The following is a 20,455-nucleotide window of genomic DNA, read 5'->3' on the forward strand; positions in this document are numbered from 1 at the left end:
AGAGATTTTTCATGTACTATCTTTTTAGGCCGTTTGATTTTTTTTTTTTTTTACCGTAGACTGCATTCAAAAATTTCTAATGCATGTTAATGGAAAGTAAATATAACAGTAGATGAGCAGATAAGATCATTCAATGGGGCTTCCTGCTTTGTGTGAACATAATACATCATCATTTTTTTTTGTTTGTTTTTTTTTTGTTTTTTGTTTTTTGTTTTTTTTTTTTTTTATAATACATCATCATTAATACTTCCTGCTAAAGATAGAATTTTATCAATAAGAAAGGAACTATATATATTATCTGGTCCTCTAATTTGAAAATGAGCAGAGCAGAGGGTTTCTGAGTAATTTTCAGACTGCAGATAAAGAAAAATTGCAAGATTCTTAGTCTTAAAAATTGTAAAGAATCATACCTGATTTTAATACAAGTTTAATGGATTGCTACTATATCTTTTATGCTGAAAAAGTATGTATTTTCACACTCATTATTTTCCATGGAGATATAATTTTATTCCTTTATACTTTTGATAACATGGGTTTGTCCAGACCTGCCTCACCTTTTCCAGGCCTAATATGCCATTGAAGTTGAAATAATTTACCAGGAATCTTTGTGTCACTAAAATAATGATTTCCATTTTTCCCTAGACACTGCGTGCTGCTGGGAAAACCTACATGATCTTTTTTGTTGTGGTGATTTTTCTGGGCTCCTTCTATCTAATCAACTTGATCCTTGCTGTGGTTGCCATGGCCTATGAAGAACAGAATCAGGCAAACATTGAAGAAGCAAGGCAAAAGGAGTTAGAATTTCAACAGATGTTAGATCGTCTTAAAAAAGAACAAGAAGAAGCTGAGGTATTTTTTTCATTTAAAATTCTTCCTAGGAGTCGAAGTCCAAAGGGGGATAGCAGAGTCTCTGTGGCCTTTCTAGGGAAGTTTTCCTTACTGTATTTATAAATATAAATAGAATTTTCTTTCTGATGTGGTCAAAGGAACCAATTCTTGATTGAGTTAGAATTGGCATCTGTCCCATTGTACCTTTCCCTATCATCAGCTCACTCCAGCACAGAGAATGTTCTAAGCCATTCCTCCTAACCCTGTTATCCATGAGGCCTCAGTATGTATACATTATGCACAGTCCCAAAACAGATAGGATGTGTAACAATTGCATACAAAAGTTTAGGGAAAATTATTTAAATATTTAAGTTAACAGATACCCTATGGGGTAGAAAGCAAAATATGCATTGATTTTTATTAATGTGGCAAGAACTTTTAAGGTAAAAAACATGAGATGTTAAGAAAGTCTATACTGATGGTTATGGATGCCTTAGGTTAAGGCACAAATTCCAGAGGATTCTTCCTCACATTCCTCTCCAAAGGGGCGCTTCAGGGGAGAAGTTGGGAAGGTTTGTACCTTGAGAACACAATTTAAATATTCTGCAAGAGTTTAAAAATAATTTGATGGTTCAACCTAAGTTAAATATCTTCAAAGTATCTAACTTATTAGGTGTAAGGTAGTAATCTGTAATGCAGAGAACTTGAATGCAGAAAGATGTCCAGTGCAGTATTGTGGTAACATTAAAAATCAGAAAGCATTTAAATTTTTTAAAATTAGTAGAATTACGATATTTTTGTCTCTTGGAGTATTATTCAGCCATAAAATTAGGTGTTTTAAGAATATTATGACAGTGAAATGTGTTAATATAATCACATATTAAATAAGATACAAAATTGAGTATAATATACAAACAATTTAAAAATTATATATAAAGATTGGAAGACATATTAACAGCAGTTATTTCCAGGATATAAGATTTTGAGTGATTTTTATTTTTTATTCACAATGCCCTTATTTTCCAAATTTTTACAAGGATTATTTTAATAATAAAGCTTAATTTTTTTTATAAAGCGTTGACACTAGGCCATCCCAAGAATCTTTTAGGAAACCCTTAGAAGTCTCTCATTTTTTTAAGATGATTTTATAATAATTCATTTTCATTTTCAGACTATTCAGTCTTCATTAAACTGAGTGCCTGACTCTATTGATAATAGTGAGTTAATTACCTGAATAACACGTATTCAGGTTTATGTTTATGTGAGTTTATGTGAGTTTTAAGTTCCAAAATTAACTACTAAAACTTTCACATAAACTATTTTTAATTGTTTTACTATAAATACAATAATAATGTGTAATAGTTTAATTCCAAAGTGAAATGGGGCCTTATTACAATACAAGAGAAGCAATAATTATATGCTCTGTAAGTTCTCTGGTCATAGTGCAAAGAAAACAGCATTACTCTTGTACAAGGGACGTGATTATATGCATAGTGCAATTATATTCCTCGCAGAGAGCTGCCCTAGCATAGGGTTCCCCAGACTTTGGAAATGACTTACTGTATGTGTGGCCTCTTGGTCCAACAGGCGATTGCAATAGCAGCAGCTGAATACACAAGTATTGGGAGAAGCAGAATGATGGGCTTCTCTGAGAGTTCCTCTGAAACATCCAAACTGAGTTCTAAAAGTGCTAAAGAAAGAAGAAACAGAAGAAAGAAAAGGAATCAAAAGAAGCTCTCCAGTGGGGAAGAAAAAGGAGACAATGAGAAGTTGTCCAAATCGGAGTCAGAGGAGAGCATCAGGAGACAAAGTTTCCATCTTGGTGTTGAAGGTCATAGACGAGCACGTGAGAAGAGGCTGTCTACCCCTAACCAGGTACTCTTGCAGCTATCAAATGCATTTCACCAGGGGTAGGATTACAGAGCAAATGGTTCATTTTTAAGTACAGGATCTCATGAGAGGAAAGTGAGCAACTTCATCGGTGTTTTTAGGCAAAAAACATTGGACATTTAATAAAAGCACATAGATGTCCATAGTTTTCCATGGAAGTTTGACCCATTTTTGAAGGAGCTTATAGTTTCAGCATTGTCAAATGATCTTCTCTGATAAACAAATTTTCAAAACAAAGTATTCATGAGAACTGTCGTAGAAATGAAAAAAAAAATCATTCACACTATATATTAACTCCTACATTTTTATCTAGTCTGTATTTTATAAGGCCTCACTGGTTAAAAACTAAACTTGACTAGTTTCTCCACTTTTCTTCACTGTAAGTCATGGGACCACTGAGTTGCAGTCACCAAGGCTGGAAAGTTTGAAGACATCTTGACAACCTCCACCCACAAACTACTCAGTCACTAACATCAAGTTACACAGTTTATTGTTTCTGCTTGTGTAAAACTTCTCATTTTTTTCTCTCCTTCCTGAAAACCATATCTCAGGTTTCCCTGCCTACAGACCTCCAAGAGGAACAATTGCTTCTGGTCTCTTCACCCTTCCCTGTGTTCTATCACACAACCCAAATCATTTTTCTAAAACAAATCTGTCCCTTGGCTCAACTTTAAAAAACAAAACAAAGCCCAACTCTGTAGAATAATCACAGACCACAGAACAAGACTCACAACTTATTCATGTTGTGGACTGGCCTCAACTTTATTTCCTTCCTTTCTCTACGTTCATGTACCCTTAGTCCACCATGATCATTCACTCTTACCTACCCTCCCTGTACCTGTATTACTTAGTACATATCGTGTTTGCTAAGTGGTGTAGAACCACTGGTGTCATAGCACTCATTCTTTTTGTTTTTCTCCTGGTGCAGAAGCACCCATTCTTCATTCACTAGCTCGGATGCCACTCCCCTCTCCACTTGTCCAGTCAGCTCTTTGATGCCCTGCTCAGAATTACTAACCTTCTCATTTATGTCTTCATTTAAAATTTCTACTGCTTAAGTGTTTATGACACTTCCAGACAGACATACAAATAAAACATAGAGTCCCTGCCATAAAAGATATTATAATTTAGCTGGAGAGACTGAACTTGAATACATGTGATATCAATAAAAGGAAATATGACAAGAACAATCCAAGCTAGTTTTAAGACAGAGACTTTGTTATGCTTACTTTCCATCATTCAGAGTGCCTGCCACTTTGTCCTGTCCATAGGAAGCACTAACATTTATTGAAATAGGTACTTCCAGGGATCCCTGGGTGGCGCAGCGGTTTGGCGCCTGCCTTTGGCCCAGGGCGCGATCCTGGAGACCCAGGATCGAATCCCACGTCGGGCTCCCGGTGCATGGAGCCTGCTTCTCCCTCTGCCTGTGTCTCTGCCTCTCTCTCTCTCTCTCTCTCTATGTGACTATCATAAATAAATAAAATTAAAAAAAAAAAAAAAAAAGAAATAGGTACTTCCAAAGAATAAACATTCAGTTTGTCCTGGCCACGAGTCAAATAAATGTGACTTACCCCTCTTTGTTGTTGGGCAGTCTCTCTCAAGTTCTAGTGTTTTATGACTTCGTAAACTCATTGACATTAAAAGGTCTTTCTCAACGTACCTTGACTGAGTTTCCAATATGTAAAGTGGAGTTGCAAGCAATGGAAGGCAAAGAAGCATACAGTGTGGTCTTTGGCCTCAAGAAAGTGTCAGTTACTTAGAGAACTTAGGGATCAATATAGGGGCACCTGTGGCTCAGTTGGTTAAGCATCTGCCTTTGGCTCAGGTCGTGAGCCCAGGGTGCTAGGATCAAGCCCCACGTTGGGCTCCCCGCTCAGTGGGGAGCCTACTTCTTCCTCTCCCTCTGGCACTACCCCCAGCTCAGGCCTTCTCTCTCACACTCTGCTATCTCTCTCTATCTCTCAAATAAGTAAATAAAATCTTAAAAAGAAAAAAGAAAAAAAGAACAGTAGAGACCATGGTAGAAAATATCTGTACGGCAATGAATAATTTACCTGTTCCTAAAAGGATGAATTCATCCTATCTTTTCATCCCTTATTTGGAAGAATTTGTCTTGCTGCCGGATTTCTTTGTTTTTAACTATGTTCCTTTTAAACCAGAATGGAGCCACCTGACCTCCACTCAGCCGTGTCAGTAGCCAGTTCTGTGTGCTCTATTCTTGGTGCTTCAGCAGATAAGTGTCATCTCTTCTCTTTTCTGCAGTCACCGCTCAGCATTCGAGGTTCCTTGTTTTCTGGAAGGCGCAGCAGCAGAACAAGTCTTTTTAGTTTCAAAGGTCGAGGGAAAGATATCGGCTCTGAGACTGAATTTGCCGACGATGAGCATAGCATTTTCGGAGACAGTGAAAGCAGGAGGGGCTCACTGTTTGTGCCCCACAGACCTCGGGAGCGGCGCAGCAGTAACATCAGCCAAGCCAGTAGGTCCCCCCCGGTGCTGCCGGTGAATGGGAAGATGCACAGTGCCGTGGACTGCAATGGTGTGGTCTCCCTGGTTGATGGACCCTCAACTCTCATGCTCCCCAATGGACAGCTTCTGCCAGAGGTGATAATAGATAAGGCAACTTCTGATGACAGCGTAAGGACGTTTTGAATAGCTCAGGCATGGCTCGGCCTTTATTCTTGCATCACTCAGTCTCTGCTAGTGGGACCTTCTCTGGTCCTGTGAATGGCTCTGCATTTTGCAATACCTCTACTCTAGAAACACACCTTTAACTCATTAACATAATTTGCATACTGTATGCTGTAGATGTCTAATGCAAAGATATTTGAAACTCCATTTTTTTAAAAAGGAATTTATCTATTGATATTATACTTGGATATTATAAACCATCCCTGTACAAAACAATGTATAAAAGACATACATGCAAATGTATCAACACAGGAAATGCATTGATCATGCTGATCTTATCAGTTGATAATAGGTCTCATTTTTGTAAGGAAGTTTTGATTATTTGCCACCTACTGATACCTTGTTCAAGATACTGTTTATACCTTGTGCAAGGAATATTGAGTTTTAAAAATAGTAATAATAATAGCAAATGTGTGTTCAATATTCACAATGGCCCTGTAAAGCGGTATATATTATTCCTGTTTTAGGAAGGGGGAAACAAAGACACAGAGAAGTAAAGCAGCTTGCTCAAGTTCATTCAGCTAATATATATAGTAGTCCTGAAATTCAAACAAAGACCCTCTGTTTCAGAGCTTGTGCTTTTAACCCACCACACTTTTGCTGTCTCTCCAATGTGTGGTAGACTTCTTAACTCAGAAATAATTTAGAATAGCTATGCTTTTTCCCCATACATAAGTGAAAATTACTGTTTTCATTTAAAAAAAACTTATTTTGTCTGGAGTCTATGAATAAAAAACTAATATACTGCATACACTAATACGAATATACATGCATAAAAGCAAAAACAAAACAACTAGTCCAAAGAAACAATTTCAAGAGTTTAGAAGTAATTGGTTAGCAAAAGAGTCTGATTAGGCTTAAAAGAGATCTTTCTGGTTTCTGGAGTTTCCAGGTCTCTTTAGACCTCTTTAGACCACTCACTATGTTACATTGCATTACTAAATATCAGCAGGAGTTTCGACTAGCCTAACAAGCTTTGAACCCATGCTGCTTATTCATATATTTATATTTTCAGATGATATAGTATTTTTCTTGAGAATAAAGTTCCATCAAAGTCATGGCCACAAACATATTTCAGTTGGAATGAACGCATGTGCTTTTAGGTAACGTGTGACCTCTATGCTTGCATGATACAGCTTTGGCCCTTCTGTCAAGATATTTTTCCTTATCAAATGAGCATGTTAAATTTCTATGGAACCAGATCTTTGCTGTGTTTTTCTTTTCAATGACATATTATCTGTGAAATATATAATTTATATCAAATTTTTGTGATATTTCATACCTTTAAATAAAATGTTTTAAGACCTTACTTTTACCATAGGAAAATCAGTGTTACCATAAATCCTGAAACAAAATACGAAACTGGATACTCTAAGATTCAACAGAAATGCAGTAAACGTAATATTGTGGCAAAAATGTACAGATGAAAAAAATGCATGACAAATAATATAACCTTGACAACTAAAACATGTCTACATGAAAAAGAATTTGTTACTCTCATTTGACTGGTAGAAAAATTGCTGTTTCTGGGAAGTCAGTAAATCAGAGATTGTATCTGATAGATCTCTATGAAAAGCCACCTGCAGATATGTATGTGTGCATGTCTGCACATACACATACAGACACATATGCAGATATTATGACCATGTGTCCATGTTTTGAGATACACACATATATAACTATATCCAAACAACTATACATTAAAACTCTAGAACCATGTTTATATGCTCGTAAAGTGCATATAAATACATGCTACAACAAAGCAGATAGATATGTGATATACATATAGAGTTGTATAGTTGTTTGTGTGTATATATGTGTGTGAGTGGTGTGTGTATGTGTGTGTATTATTGGCCTGCACGGAACCAGGATACTGTTTTAACTTTGAATTGGTTGCCAAGATTTAAAAATAAGACATTTTCACACAAAAGTGAGTGTACCTGGTAAGATTGAGCTCATATTCCTGCATGGCAACAATGCTTTAGAGCAGAACAGTGGTCACCTCTTTTAGATGGAGCTTACATTCTCCATTTTGCTCTAGTTCCCACCAGTCCCCATTGTGCTTTTCAAATGGAGTCATTTATCATCATACTCAGAGCAAAATATGAGACAACCATTACAGTCACCACCATTAATGCTATTACCTCAACAAAGAATAATTACAGAAATTTATCAGAGAAAACTGAGGCTCTGCCCCTTTACTACGCATCACTGCAGTACATGTCTAGCTGTTTTCATGTAGGACTCTTACATGGTAAAACTATCTGAACAAATTAAAGACCCAGAAAAATAGATGATAAACATGATTGTAACAACAAAACAACTTGTTTTATTTTTTATTTTTCTAAGCATTAATTCTTTTAATCCTCAAAGTAAGAATATGAGGCAAGTACTATGATTATCTCCATTTTACCAATACTAGAACAGACAGGAGTTAAGTAACTCTCCAGTTATACATACCCATGAGTAGCAGAGCTATGATTCCAACCCAGCAACCTAGTCTCTACTTTTATTTAAGAACTACAACTACCTAAGCAAGATTTTATTCTAACCTATAATTTATTAGAATTCTATTCTTAGAACTTTAAGTAATCATCTTTTTTTCTTTCAGGGTACAACTAATCAAATACACAAGAAAAGACGTTCCAGTTCTTATCTCCTTTCCGAAGACATGTTGAATGATCCAAATCTGAGACAAAGAGCGATGAGTAGAGTAAGCATATTAACAAACACTGTAGAAGGTATGTAATAATAATCGCTTACTTACCCATACAGATTTTTATAAACAGAATTTAGATAAATCCTGCTCAGTCTTAAATAGGTATATGAAGTTCTTAGGGAGAATTCAAAGAATAAAAATTGATTATAAACAATAGTAAAGATAACCAATGGATACTAATGGAATGGTCTTTATGTGCTCAAAAAGTTGATAAAGTTTTCTGTGATTAAAGACATTGAGTGATAGGACTTCGCAAAGATAAATAGCTCAATGGTTATTAATGAAGAAATCTAGGCTAACCTAGGGCTGTGTGGTTCTCACTATATAGTCTTAGAAATTTAAACTAGTCTCTCTGAAATTATCATCTCTCTAATATGCAAGAAAATAATACATACTTCCAGATGTCTATAAATGGCTATCCCTGAGCATATTCAGTAAAATTATAAAATGATAATATGTGATCTAACATCTATCCAGATTATGATGAAAAGACATTAAGAAAGCAATTCAGAGAACATAATGGAAACAATAGTGGTTAGACCATGAGATGCATTGAGAAGAGAATTAAGGATGGCAACTTTTAAAATGTGCTGGCTCCCACCCTCACCCCCTACAACATGCCCCAGAGGTCCCACCTCGTCCATAGATTGCCACCTCATACCCAAAAATACCATGATGGCAAACAAAGTTTCCACCCACCTCTTAAACTTAATGGTAAGAAATGAAAGGGCTCACGGCATGACATATCTATTGAATGAGTCACTCCATAAGTTATTTCTAGTCTTTTGGTTCTGAGATCGTTTTCACCTGTGAAAGGATATATATTGGTGGAAAATATATACTTCTCCATTAAGAAAACATAGGTTCTCCTGTTTCCCATCGCATGTTAGGTATATGTTTCTCAGGGAGTTGCCTGTATCTGCTTTAAGTCATTAATTTCATTGCCTTCCCCTAACTTATACTTTCTCTAGTAAATGAACATTGGTAATATAAGATTTTCTATGTAATATGCTATGCTTTCTTTTTTTAAAGATTTTATTTATTTATTCATGAGAGACACAGAGAGAGAGAGAGAGAGAAAGAGAGAGAGGCAGAGACACAAGCAGAGGGAGAAGCAGGCTCCATGCAGGGAGCCCAATGTGGGACTCGATCCCAGGTCTCCAGGATCAGGCCCTGGGCTGAAGGCAGCACTAAACCACCGAGCCACGAGGGCTGCCCTATGCTAAGCTTTCATAGAAGAAGCACTGTTAAATTTGTAAATTTGTAAACAGAAAATTTGTTTCAGTGTTGGAGTAGTGCTGATTTGTACCTGGTTAGGAATAAAATAAATAAATGATTGGACTTACTGTTTTCTGCTGTTTTTTCCCCCAGAACTTGAAGAGTCCAGACAAAAATGTCCACCTTGGTGGTATAGATTTGCACACACATTCTTGATCTGGAATTGTTCTCCATATTGGATAAAATTCAAAAAGCTTGTCTATTTTATTGTCATGGATCCTTTTGTAGATCTTGCTATTACCATTTGCATAGTTTTAAACACATTGTTTATGGCTATGGAGCATCACCCAATGACTGATGAATTCAAAAATGTACTTACTGTGGGAAATTTGGTGAGTCTCTTAATGCATGTTATATACCCATAGTTCTCTGATTGTCATGACTGTCATTTCTTTATTTTTTACGTCATATGGATATGTAATTACATAATTATCCATATCCAGAATTCACAGTATGAATCATTGTACCGAGTCAATATCCAGAATTCACAGTATGAATCATTGTACCGAGTCAATTTTCTGGTGATACTATTTTAAGTGACTTTGCAGAGATTCAGAGGTCTGTAACAATACTATTTCCAAAGAGGGTCACTCACCATCTTGGGAGTTGATAGCATGTTTTTCTTTTCTGCTGGCATATCTCTTTGAAGTAACAGTCTGAAAATTTGATACTTTCTTATCCATTTTATAATTACATAGCAGCTGCCTTGTGAGTACATTCTCCACATATTTTCAGAAAGACTATGGATGGTTTGTTTTGACATACAAGTGAAGTATCTGGGCCTTTCCCAAAGTCCTGGATTTGACTTCTGATTCTGCCTCTTACTGGTTGTATGACCTTTAACAAACGTGTTAATCTCTATAATCTTTAATTTTCTCATTTATAAAATATCATTTGTTAAGTTAGAAAAATGATTCATTATTTATAATAATAACACTTCATTTATCATACTATTAAGAGGATTAAACACTTTCTAGTTAACATTGGTGTGGTATATCATAAGTCATTAACAAATTAAACCTATCATTACTGTTACTATTAATCATAATCATGCTGTAAATCAATTAGCAGAAGGAAGCCTTAAGAAGATGGATACCAAGAAACCAAAATGGGAGAACTGGACACAGAAGACACAGGGCACTATGCTTCAGGAAGTTATAGGATCCTATTAGGAAAATGGGTGCCAGAGTGATCTCTTAAATGTGCAGTGCTGGTCACATTTTTACTTAATTAATGCCTTAAGGCAAATGATAAGTGCTAGTTTGTGAGAATCAGTGTGAAGCAGACAGAAGTTCTATTTCATGGCCAGAGGGTCCCAGTTTATGACTCTTCATAAATTGTGAATGATTCTGGATGTCTTTGTGAATGTCTGTCAGATCATTTTACTTTTGCCACAATCCCATACCAATTGATCTTTGAAGCCAAAGAGTTTGTTTCTGAGTCACACTTCTTTCCCATATATTTTTAGTTGAGTTATATGTACCACATGTGCTCTCTGAGGTAGCATTCTTCTTCCCTTCTGTATCTCTTTGGAAAAAGACAGGACTAGATGGGTGATGGGTAGTAAGGAAGTCACTTGTGTTGAGCACTGGGTGTTGTATATAAGTGATGAATCACTGAATTCTATTCTAGAAGTCAATATTGCATTGTATGTTAAGTAGCAAAATTTTAATAAAAAAAGGACTGTCTTGTTTCTAATTGGTGGAGGCACAGATCATGAAAATCAGTACCTTCTTGCTGAGTTGACTATATCACTGTGAACCTCAAAAGAATTTATCCTGTTTCTTATCTCTTGCCACAACCCTAAGTGTGGGTACTTCCTGCTTGTCTTCTTGATGTTGCATTTTTTTTTAATTGACGCAGCACTTAAAGACTTCACCATTTCCCTTTGAGCCTTCTTGGGTCAGCTTCTTTGAGTCAAATCAAATCTGAATGATTCATAAACAAGTCCTTTACTGTTTTCTTTTTAAGTCAATCCTTTGATACCAGTGTCATGAATTAATGATGTTTTGTGATGCACTTTTGTGTCAAAGCTTTGGAAGTCTTACTTTAGTTCCCACTGTGTCAATTAAATACTTTTTCCTATTCTACTGATAAATCTTTAAAGAGTGAGTCAACATATTCTCTATTAACTTAGCAGTCGTCAGACCAGACAAAAAGACTGGCTCAAAATTTCAGTATCAATCTATACTTCCTTTTCATTTTCTTCCAGAATAACTTATTGACCCTCATAACTTTTTTTTTCCAAAAAGTGACTGTGTTAATTGTCATAGTTTTATTTATGTGGAATTTTTTTAAGATTTTTTTTTTTTATTTATGTGAGAGAGAATGAGAGAGAGAGAGAGCAGGAGCAGGAAGGGCAAAGGGAGAGGGAGAGAGAATCTCAGGTAGACTCTGCCCTGGGTGCAGAGCCCAATGGGAGGCTTGATCTCACAACCATGAGATCCGTGACCCTGAAATTATGACCTACACCGAAACCAAGAGTTGTACACTTAACCGACTATGCCACCCATGTACCCCTATTTATATGGAATTCTTATATGCTCTTCTAAAATACTGTCTAGGGACACCTGGGTGGTTCCGTGGTTGAGTGTCTGCCTTTGGCTCAGGGCATGATCCCAGGACCCCGGGATTGAGTCCTGCATTGGATTACCCACAGGGAACCTGCTTCTCTGTCTGCCTATGTCTCTGCCTCTCTCTGTGTGTCTCTCATAAAGAAATAAAAAATTTAAAAAATCTTTAAAAAAATAAAATGCTGTCTAAAGATGATGAGAGCAGACAGGAGTTAGAGCTTTTTAACTCTGTAATGCTTGTATTATAGCTATAGAAATAGTATCACCAAGTTTATGGGACTAAATGAGATAATTATATACATTTGTAAAGGATCTGGTACATTGACTAAAGCACAGAGATGCTAAACAAATAGTCATAATCATCATTACTTTGATTCCATGCTTTTAAGAATACTAGAAAAAAATGTTGTATTTCTCATTTAGGTCTTCACTGGGATCTTTGCAGCTGAAATGGTTTTAAAACTAATTGCCATGGATCCATATGAGTATTTCCAAGTAGGATGGAACATTTTTGACAGCCTTATTGTGACTTTAAGTTTAGTGGAGCTTTTTCTAGCAGATGTGGAAGGACTGTCAGTTCTGCGATCATTCAGATTGGTAAATATAAACCAACCTTACTATTATATTCCACATATAAGATTGGAGGTTTGAATCAAAAGACAAGATTAGGTCTTGCTATCTAGTATAATCAATTTCATTCCATAAGAAAAGCTCCTAAAGAGCTCAAAAATCACATGAATATTTTTATCTTAGCGTCTTGAAGACATAGTCGTAATTGAATTAATTTTAGGATCTTGAAGACATTCAATTGTATATACTAGTATAATAGAAGTAGGTAAAGAAAATATTTCTTTGCCAGTAGGCAATAATTTATTTCACATTAAGAAGCTTATGGTTTACAGAATTTCAGCTCCTACAGTATGATCATTACTTTATGGGTTTGATAACTAAAAGTCAAATTATTGTCCCCAAAATGATTGTTGTCTAATATCAAAAATATAAAAATGTAAAGACTTAAAAGCATTTTTCTCTAACATGTTGGGCTTTATCCCTACGTCAGGCTGAAAAAGTAGATAAAAGTATCAGACTATATTCAAAATTTTAAAAAATTTTAAAGTATCAGAAGATAGAGTTAAGGATAAATTATCAATAATAAAGGGAATAATATCTGAAACCATAATAATAGGCTTTTATAGCAATCCTGAACTTCCTGCAAATATATGTGTAGTAATTATATTGTGGCAAGCATAACAAAATAATAGAAATATTGAAAATAGCTGAAAGTAAAAAAATTGAAATAATCAATTTTAGTTAATAATGATAATATTTTAGAATTTAAAATTTGGAACAAAACTCAAGATTGGAAACATTGAACATTTTTCATAATAATTAATGTTAAGCATTGTGTTTCCTTTTAGCTTCGAGTTTTCAAACTAGCAAAGTCTTGGCCAACACTGAATATGCTGATAAAGATCATCGGCAACTCAGTGGGGGCTCTGGGCAACCTCACCTTGGTGTTGGCCATCATCGTCTTCATTTTTGCCGTGGTCGGCATGCAGCTCTTTGGTAAGAGCTACAAAGAATGTGTCTGCAAGATCTCTACCAGCTGTGAGCTCCCACGCTGGCACATGAATGACTTCTTCCACTCTTTCCTAATTGTCTTCCGTGTGCTGTGTGGAGAGTGGATAGAAACCATGTGGGACTGTATGGAGGTCGCTGGTCAAGCCATGTGCCTTATTGTGTACATGATGGTCATGGTCATTGGAAACCTAGTGGTACGTAATCAGATGTTCACACATTTAAAATTCTGCATAGAAAATTGTTATATGATCTTATCAGATCTGTTATTTTATAATTTTAGGATTAATTATACCTGAAACTATTAATTGTAATAGAATATTGCTCATTTTAATATAGGAAAGTACAGAAAAGAAAATGAAATATTATTTCAATTTCCCTGATAGATAACCTATATTTGTATTTTTCACAAATTTTGTTTTATTTATTGTATTTTTTAAAATATTTATTTGAGAGAGAAAAAGAGAGAGCATGTGCAGGGAAGGAGGGGCAGAGGGAGAGAATCTTCAAGCAGACTCCTTGCTAAGCATGAAGTCCGATGCAGGGCTCAATCTCACAACCCGTGAGATTGTGACCTGAACCAAAACCAAGAGTTGGACAGTTAGCCAACTGAGCCACCCAGGCACTCCTTCACAATATTTATTTTAATGGGAAGTTTTCTACTTTATATTCTCTCATTTTGATAGTGATGTCACATGAATTAAATCTGTGGTTTTCCTGTCTCTTAAAAGTCCATTCAAATATCAAGTTATACTAGTAAATAGAATATGATTAAATTACAATAACAAAAATGAGGTTATAATGGAACAAAGCAATTGAAAGGACTGGTCCCATTGCTGTACAGTCATATGTAATAACACAACCAACCATAGCAAGGATCAAGAAACTATGGCTCATGTGCCAAATCCAGCATACATACTGCCTGTTTTTGTATGACCTTGCGAGCTTGGAATGTTTTTTGTTTTTATATTCGTTCAATGATTTAAAAAAATAAAAGGAAAAATAATATTTTGTGACACATAGAAATTATATGAAATTTTCAGGCTCTGTAAGGAAAATTTTATTAGAATACAGACATGCTAATTCATTGACTTATTGTCTATGTCTGTTTTACTCTGCAGTGACAAAATTGAATAGTTGCCACAGAGATTCTATGTCCTACAGAGGTCAAAATATTTTTTATCTCGCTCTTTATAGAAAAAATTTGCCCTCCACTGCTCTGTAGCAACTCTTTCACAATTGAACATCTACTTCTCCAAGAGTGTTTGCTTGGTTTGTACTCCTTCTCTGTTTTTTTTTTGTTTGTTTGTTTGTTTGTTTACCTACTTATTGGTGAAAACTTTCAGGCTTACAAACAGAAAATTGGGATAAGATGCTCTTTCATGACTCACTTCAATTTTCAAAGCCACCATGTTGACTTGGTTTAGTTTGTCAGCTTGGCATCAGACTCCTTACTAGGAATCCTGGGAGTGGGGTATAGACACAACTATATGGTTAGCACTTTTACTTTCTACTGACTTGAAAAAAGTTGCTAATTTTTTTTGTCCTTGAAGCCCCCATGTCAAAAGTAATTCAGAGCTACATTCATCAAATCACATATTAAATGGTACTGTTTTGTGCCATTAAGTGGCTAGATATATTCAGAGTAAATTATGCAATCTAAATTCTAGGCCATTACTGCACAAAATATAGACACCATGAGTTAGAATTCTGTAATTACTGATCATCCTTTAGTTGTTGTAGTAATAAATTTTCTAGCTTTATACAGGCTTATAAATCCCTTCCAAGATGAAATAAAATGTATGTTCTCTATCCAGTTCTTCTGAATTTAACATTTGTATTCATAAGCTCCTATAATGCGATTTGTTTGTATACTTCTTCTTAAAAATTTTGCCATGAAAATATCAAAATGTAGCTTTCTGTAAGATATAGGATGTCAAAACATATCATACCAAAGCTGTTAGTCACAACTGATTTTAAAATTTAGTACTCACTCAGGGATGTGTGAAGTAAGGGGAATTCTTTGAACATTCTCGAATTATTCATTAAATAATGAATAATAATGAATAATTTCACTTTCTCTGTGAAAGGAAATGTATTTGGATATTGCAGGATGGATTAAAGATATATACCTGTGAGTTAGTCCATGTTCAAGTTACTTACAATCTATGGAAATAGGAAAGTGGTACACAAAATTATCAGATAAGGAAGAAGTGGTAAGTGCTAGCAGTGAGGCAAAAATAAATGCTCTTGACACAGTAGAAAATGAGGGAAATTCTAAATAGTGACTCAAAGAATTTTGAAGTGGGCCTTTGAATAATATGTTAAGTATTAACATATTAATGTTAATGTAATATTTAATGTTAAGTAATATTTAAGCATGAACACAAGTGTGAGAGCAATGGTTTATTTTGAAAAGCAATATTTCATAGTTAAAAACAGCTGGGATATCTTGGGGAATGTTTAATCATATAGAATTGGTAATGACTGACTCATGATGATATTTATTCATGATTTGCTAGTAATAGTGAAAGACAAGAGAAATATAATTCACAAAACAGATAACCAACTCTTTGTTAAGGAATTACCAATAATAATAATAATAATAATAATAATAATTAGAATCTAAAAAGAAAAACAAAAATTTATGTTTCTGATACAGTCCTCTGTGTATGAGTTACATACTAAACAGATCTCTCATTTTTTTTACTTTTTCCTTAGTTCATTTTACTACCAATTAGTTAAAATGGTTAAAAACAATAAGAAAGAACAATAATCAAAATGATGTTGAATCAGACATATATTTTATTAATGTCTTTCCCTGCTTAATCTGATAACGGATGTGTGATACAGAAGGGATTTCATTTTCATTTGTGATACCAGTAGATTTCGATAAAATAGTAGAGTCCTATTATGATTTTTGATGGAATGAAAGTTATTGTTATTATCCTTAATAATGATGTGACAAGGCAGCCCGGGTGGCTCAGCAGTTTAGCGCCACCTTCAGCTCAGGGCATGATCCTGGAGACAGGGGATCGAGTCCCACGTCGGGCTCCCTGCATGGAGCCTGCTTCTCCCTCTGCCTGTGTCTCTGCCTCTGTGTGTGTGTGTGTCTCTCATGAATAAATAAATAAAATCTTAAAAAAAAATGATGTGACAGAAAAGAAGCACATTATTGAAATATGTGGAATCTTATAAAAGCCACACTCACAGAAACAGAGACCAGAATGTAATGATAACTAGCAGCGTAATGAAGGGTAATGAGAAAGGACAGTCAAATTTCAAAATTCCAGCTACAAAATAAATAAACTCTAGGAATCTTGTTTACAGCATGGTAATTATAGCTAATAATACTATATTATATACTTTAAAGTTGCTAAGGAAATAGATCTTAAGGATGCCTGGGTGGCTCAGTGGTTGAGTGTCTGCCTTTGGCTCAGGTCATGATCCTGGGGTCCTGGGATTGAGTCCCACATTCCCCTGCGGGAAGCCTACTTCTCCCTCTGCCTGTGTCTCTCCCTCTCTCCATGTGTCTCTCATGAACAAATAAATAAAATCTTTAAAAAGAAAGAAATGAAAGAATGGAAGGAAGGAAGGAAGGAAGGAAGGAAGGAAGGAAGGAAGGAAGGAAGGGAGGGAGGGAGGGAGGGAGGGAGGGAGGGAGATCTTAAATGTTCTCACTACCGGGATCCCTGGGTGGCGCAGCGGTTTAGCGCCTGCCTTTGGCCCAGGGCGCGATCCTGGAGACCCGGGATCGAATCCCACGTCGGGCTCCCGGTGCATGGAGCCTGCTTCTCCCTCTGCCTATGTCTCTGCCTCTCTCTCTCTTACTCTCTGTGACTATCATAAATAAATAAAAAATTTAAAAAAAAAAGTTAAATGTTCTCACTACCAAAAAAAAAAAAAAAGGCAATTATTTGACATGATGGAGGTGTTCCTTAACATCGTGGTGGTAATCATTTTGCAATATATAATCAACATGTTGTACACTTTAAACTTATGCAACATTTTATAACAATTATATCTCACTAAATGTGGAAAAATTAAGTTAATTACAAATTTGAAAGGAAAAAAGATCTATTAACATCTGCATTGATTAGGGAGACTAAAGCTATAGAATGAGCCCCTGCCTTCTCATCAACATTCTAGTTAAAACTTAGACACAAACAAACATGTATCTCATAATGAAATATATTTTCTCATTGACAATAAAGACCAAATTGAAAGTAGAGTTCAGAGTTCCTTAGTGTTTTATCACAATTGCTTTCTGTGATTTTTCTCTCTTTGCTCCCTGTCAAACTCTTCTCTTAAATCAAACATATTTACATAGACATTTTTAACCTGTGCTCTTGTACTTACATGTCTGAAAAAAATTGTTTTAGGTGGGACCAAATTCAGGCATAAATCTTTTATCTTCGATTTGACCTAATTTTGATTATTTTAATAAGGTAGATGTTTTTGTTCATGAAGAGTCTTACATGAAAGGGTATTTCAGTTACGTATTTGTTTCCTATATAAACAACATTTAAATATAATTTAAATACTTTCAACCCTCTGTGAGATTTTGTTTTTGTTTTCGTTTCTGTTTTTACAATGTCGAGACCATGTAGACCCCTACCTCAGGGAGGCAAAACAAATTGTTTTGTACACAAATAGGATTTTAGGAGTTGTCCTGTCCTTTTTTATTATTTCTTCTAGGGCCAAATATTGGCATGAGGCCATTCAGTCATAATGCCATTATCTCAGTTGAATTGGTTCAGTGGGCAGGTCCTTTTGTATGCTTTAAAAGCCTCATTAAGTTGCAAGCTGGCACAATTCATGGACAGAATATTTTATTGCAGGAGCTTTGCAAGTATTATATGTTCCATTTGTTGCAACAAACTGGCATTTATCTTCTGGGAAAAGTGAACACAGAGCTTGGCATAGGTTACTTCAGCACATTTGGCTCTTGTCATAATTTTCTTGTTCTACCTTTTTCTTACAGGTGACAAATATTAATTATAGGTACACATTAGGAGGGCTTTTTATACCATGAAAAAGAATTTGACTAAGTGACTCCTGCTGCAGATGAACTTAAAAAATGATATAATAATAGGGAAGAGAGCGTCTCTTTGCTCCTCATGCTGAGTCCTTCTTGGGCATGGCTGACCTCTGCTCCCCAGAGTTCCCAGGAGCTAGGATATGTGATAGGAGAGGATAGTGGTGAGGAATCTAGCATCTTCTCTAACCCATCACATGTTCTCTCTGTGGGAAGAAGTGCAGGGATCTTTAATCCTGGTTTGGATTTGGGCCTGTATTTCAGAAAAAATATGCTAATTTTCTTTTTTATGTTCTGTTTCCTTATTTCTCCACACTCCATTCCCATCCTGATGTAGGTCCTCAACCTATTTCTGGCTTTATTATTGAGCTCATTTAGCTCAGACAATCTTACAGCAATCGAAGAAGACACTGATGCAAACAACCTCCAGATTGCAGTGGCTAGAATTAAGAAGGGAGTAAATTATGTGAAACAAACCTTACGTGAGTTTATTCTCAAAGCATTTTCCAAAAAGCCAAAGATTTCCAAAGACACAAGAAGAGCAGAAGATCAAAATAGTAAGAAGGAAAATTGTATCTCTAACCGCACACTTGCTGAAATGAACAAAGATCACAATTTCCACAAAGAAAAAGAGAAAATCAGTGGTTTTGGAAGCAGCATGGACAAATACTTGATGGAAGAAAGTGATTGCCAATCATTTATTCATAATCCCAGCCTCACTGTGACAGTGCCGATTGCACCGGGGGAATCCGATTTGGAAAATATGAATACTGAGGAACTTAGCAGTGATTCAGATAGTGAATACAGCAAAGGGGTAAGATTGTTTCATACCCATTGTTTCATGTTATTAATCAGTGTGAAACCAATCGAAATTTCCAATTTTGCCAAGATAAGTTCTTTCTAATATTGCAGACTGATAAGGAGTTTCTCCTTTTGTTTGTTTAGTTTTTGGTTTGTGAATTTACACAGCAGCTTGCTGAAGGTTCATCTGCTAAGGTTTTACACTTACTGATTCTTAATAATTGATTTTCTCTCACTTAGCTAGATCTGAAAGCACCAGGTACCTTTAAGTCTTTGCTTCCCTCATTTCCTTTTGTTATGGATCGTAAAGTAATATGCAGTTTCCTGTCTGTTGAATCCACCACTCCTTATCACCTTTGCCTTTGCACTCACTACTTCTTGCCTAAACCATACCAGATAGAGTCCCAGCTGGTCTCTGTGCCTGCATTTTCCATCTACTCCAGGCCACGTGTTTAATTTTACTCAGGTTCAATCCTAATCATTGTCACCCCTTTGAAGTATGCTTGGCCCCCCAAGCCTCCTGAATTATAGGCTGTGGATAAAGTCTTCACACCATGGCCCCAATCAGCTGACCGTCCATGTCCCCTAGTGTTTGCCTGGTTTCCTTCTGCACCCCAAGTGCTTCGTGCATCACTCTGCTTGGGATTTCCTTCTTCTGTCAAAATCCTATACATGTTCTTAAGACATTCTTCGTGTATAAAATTATTAGTCCTTACATAACAGGGCAGGTTAAAGGTTACATGGATTAACATGGGTAACAATGCTTAGAACAGTACTCAGAGTGTTCAAAAGCAGTAGCTTATTGCATCCTTCCTAATTTCTCCCCAAAGAGATAGGAACTCTCTCCATTTTGAATCCTGCCCAATTTTATGACTTTTCCTGAATTTATTTTTTAGCCTTAATAATTTTATTTATTTTATTTTTTGGAGAAAATATCGTATGTGTAAAGTGGTACTCTAAACTCATTGAGAAGAGGAACTTTTTATCAAAACTTTTTTATATCTTCCTTCTGTACACCTGGTTGCATATATTTAAAGTAACAGTTTTTTACTGTTTTATTAA

The 20,455-nt window shown here is 35.6% G+C and overlaps 1 protein-coding gene and 1 long non-coding RNA gene across 8 annotated transcripts in view; one reads left to right on the forward strand and one right to left on the reverse strand.

The window, feature by feature from the left end:
• LOC144304829 (uncharacterized) overlaps window positions 1-5,340 on the reverse strand; it is a 78,708-nt gene extending 73,368 nt beyond the window's left edge. The window contains exons 1-2 of the long non-coding RNA XR_013371812.1: window positions 4,773-5,340; window positions 2,389-2,518 (exon numbers count right to left, since the gene is read on the reverse strand). This is a non-coding gene — a long non-coding RNA (uncharacterized LOC144304829). The remainder of the gene's footprint in view (window positions 1-2,388; window positions 2,519-4,772) is intronic.
• SCN9A (sodium voltage-gated channel alpha subunit 9) overlaps window positions 1-20,455 on the forward strand; it is a 159,704-nt gene that overhangs the window by 82,164 nt on the left and 57,085 nt on the right. For 5 of the 7 annotated variants that reach the window (XM_077883425.1, XM_077883423.1, XM_077883424.1 and 2 more), the window contains 8 exons: window positions 643-849; window positions 2,416-2,703; window positions 4,981-5,352; window positions 8,018-8,147; window positions 9,497-9,735; window positions 12,400-12,573; window positions 13,395-13,751; window positions 18,930-19,406. In XM_077883425.1, coding sequence (XP_077739551.1) covers window positions 643-849; window positions 2,416-2,703; window positions 4,981-5,352; window positions 8,018-8,147; window positions 9,497-9,735; window positions 12,400-12,573; window positions 13,395-13,751; window positions 18,930-19,406 — 2,244 coding nt within the window. The remainder of the gene's footprint in view (window positions 1-642; window positions 850-2,415; window positions 2,704-4,980; window positions 5,353-8,017; window positions 8,148-9,496; window positions 9,736-12,399; window positions 12,574-13,394; window positions 13,752-18,929; window positions 19,407-20,455) is intronic. The other 2 variants (XM_077883427.1, XM_077883426.1) reach the window with 1 other exon arrangement.

Source organism: Canis aureus, chromosome 34, assembly GCF_053574225.1.
Source record: "Canis aureus isolate CA01 chromosome 34, VMU_Caureus_v.1.0, whole genome shotgun sequence".
In the NCBI taxonomy this organism is placed as follows: Eukaryota; Metazoa; Chordata; class Mammalia; order Carnivora; family Canidae; genus Canis; species Canis aureus.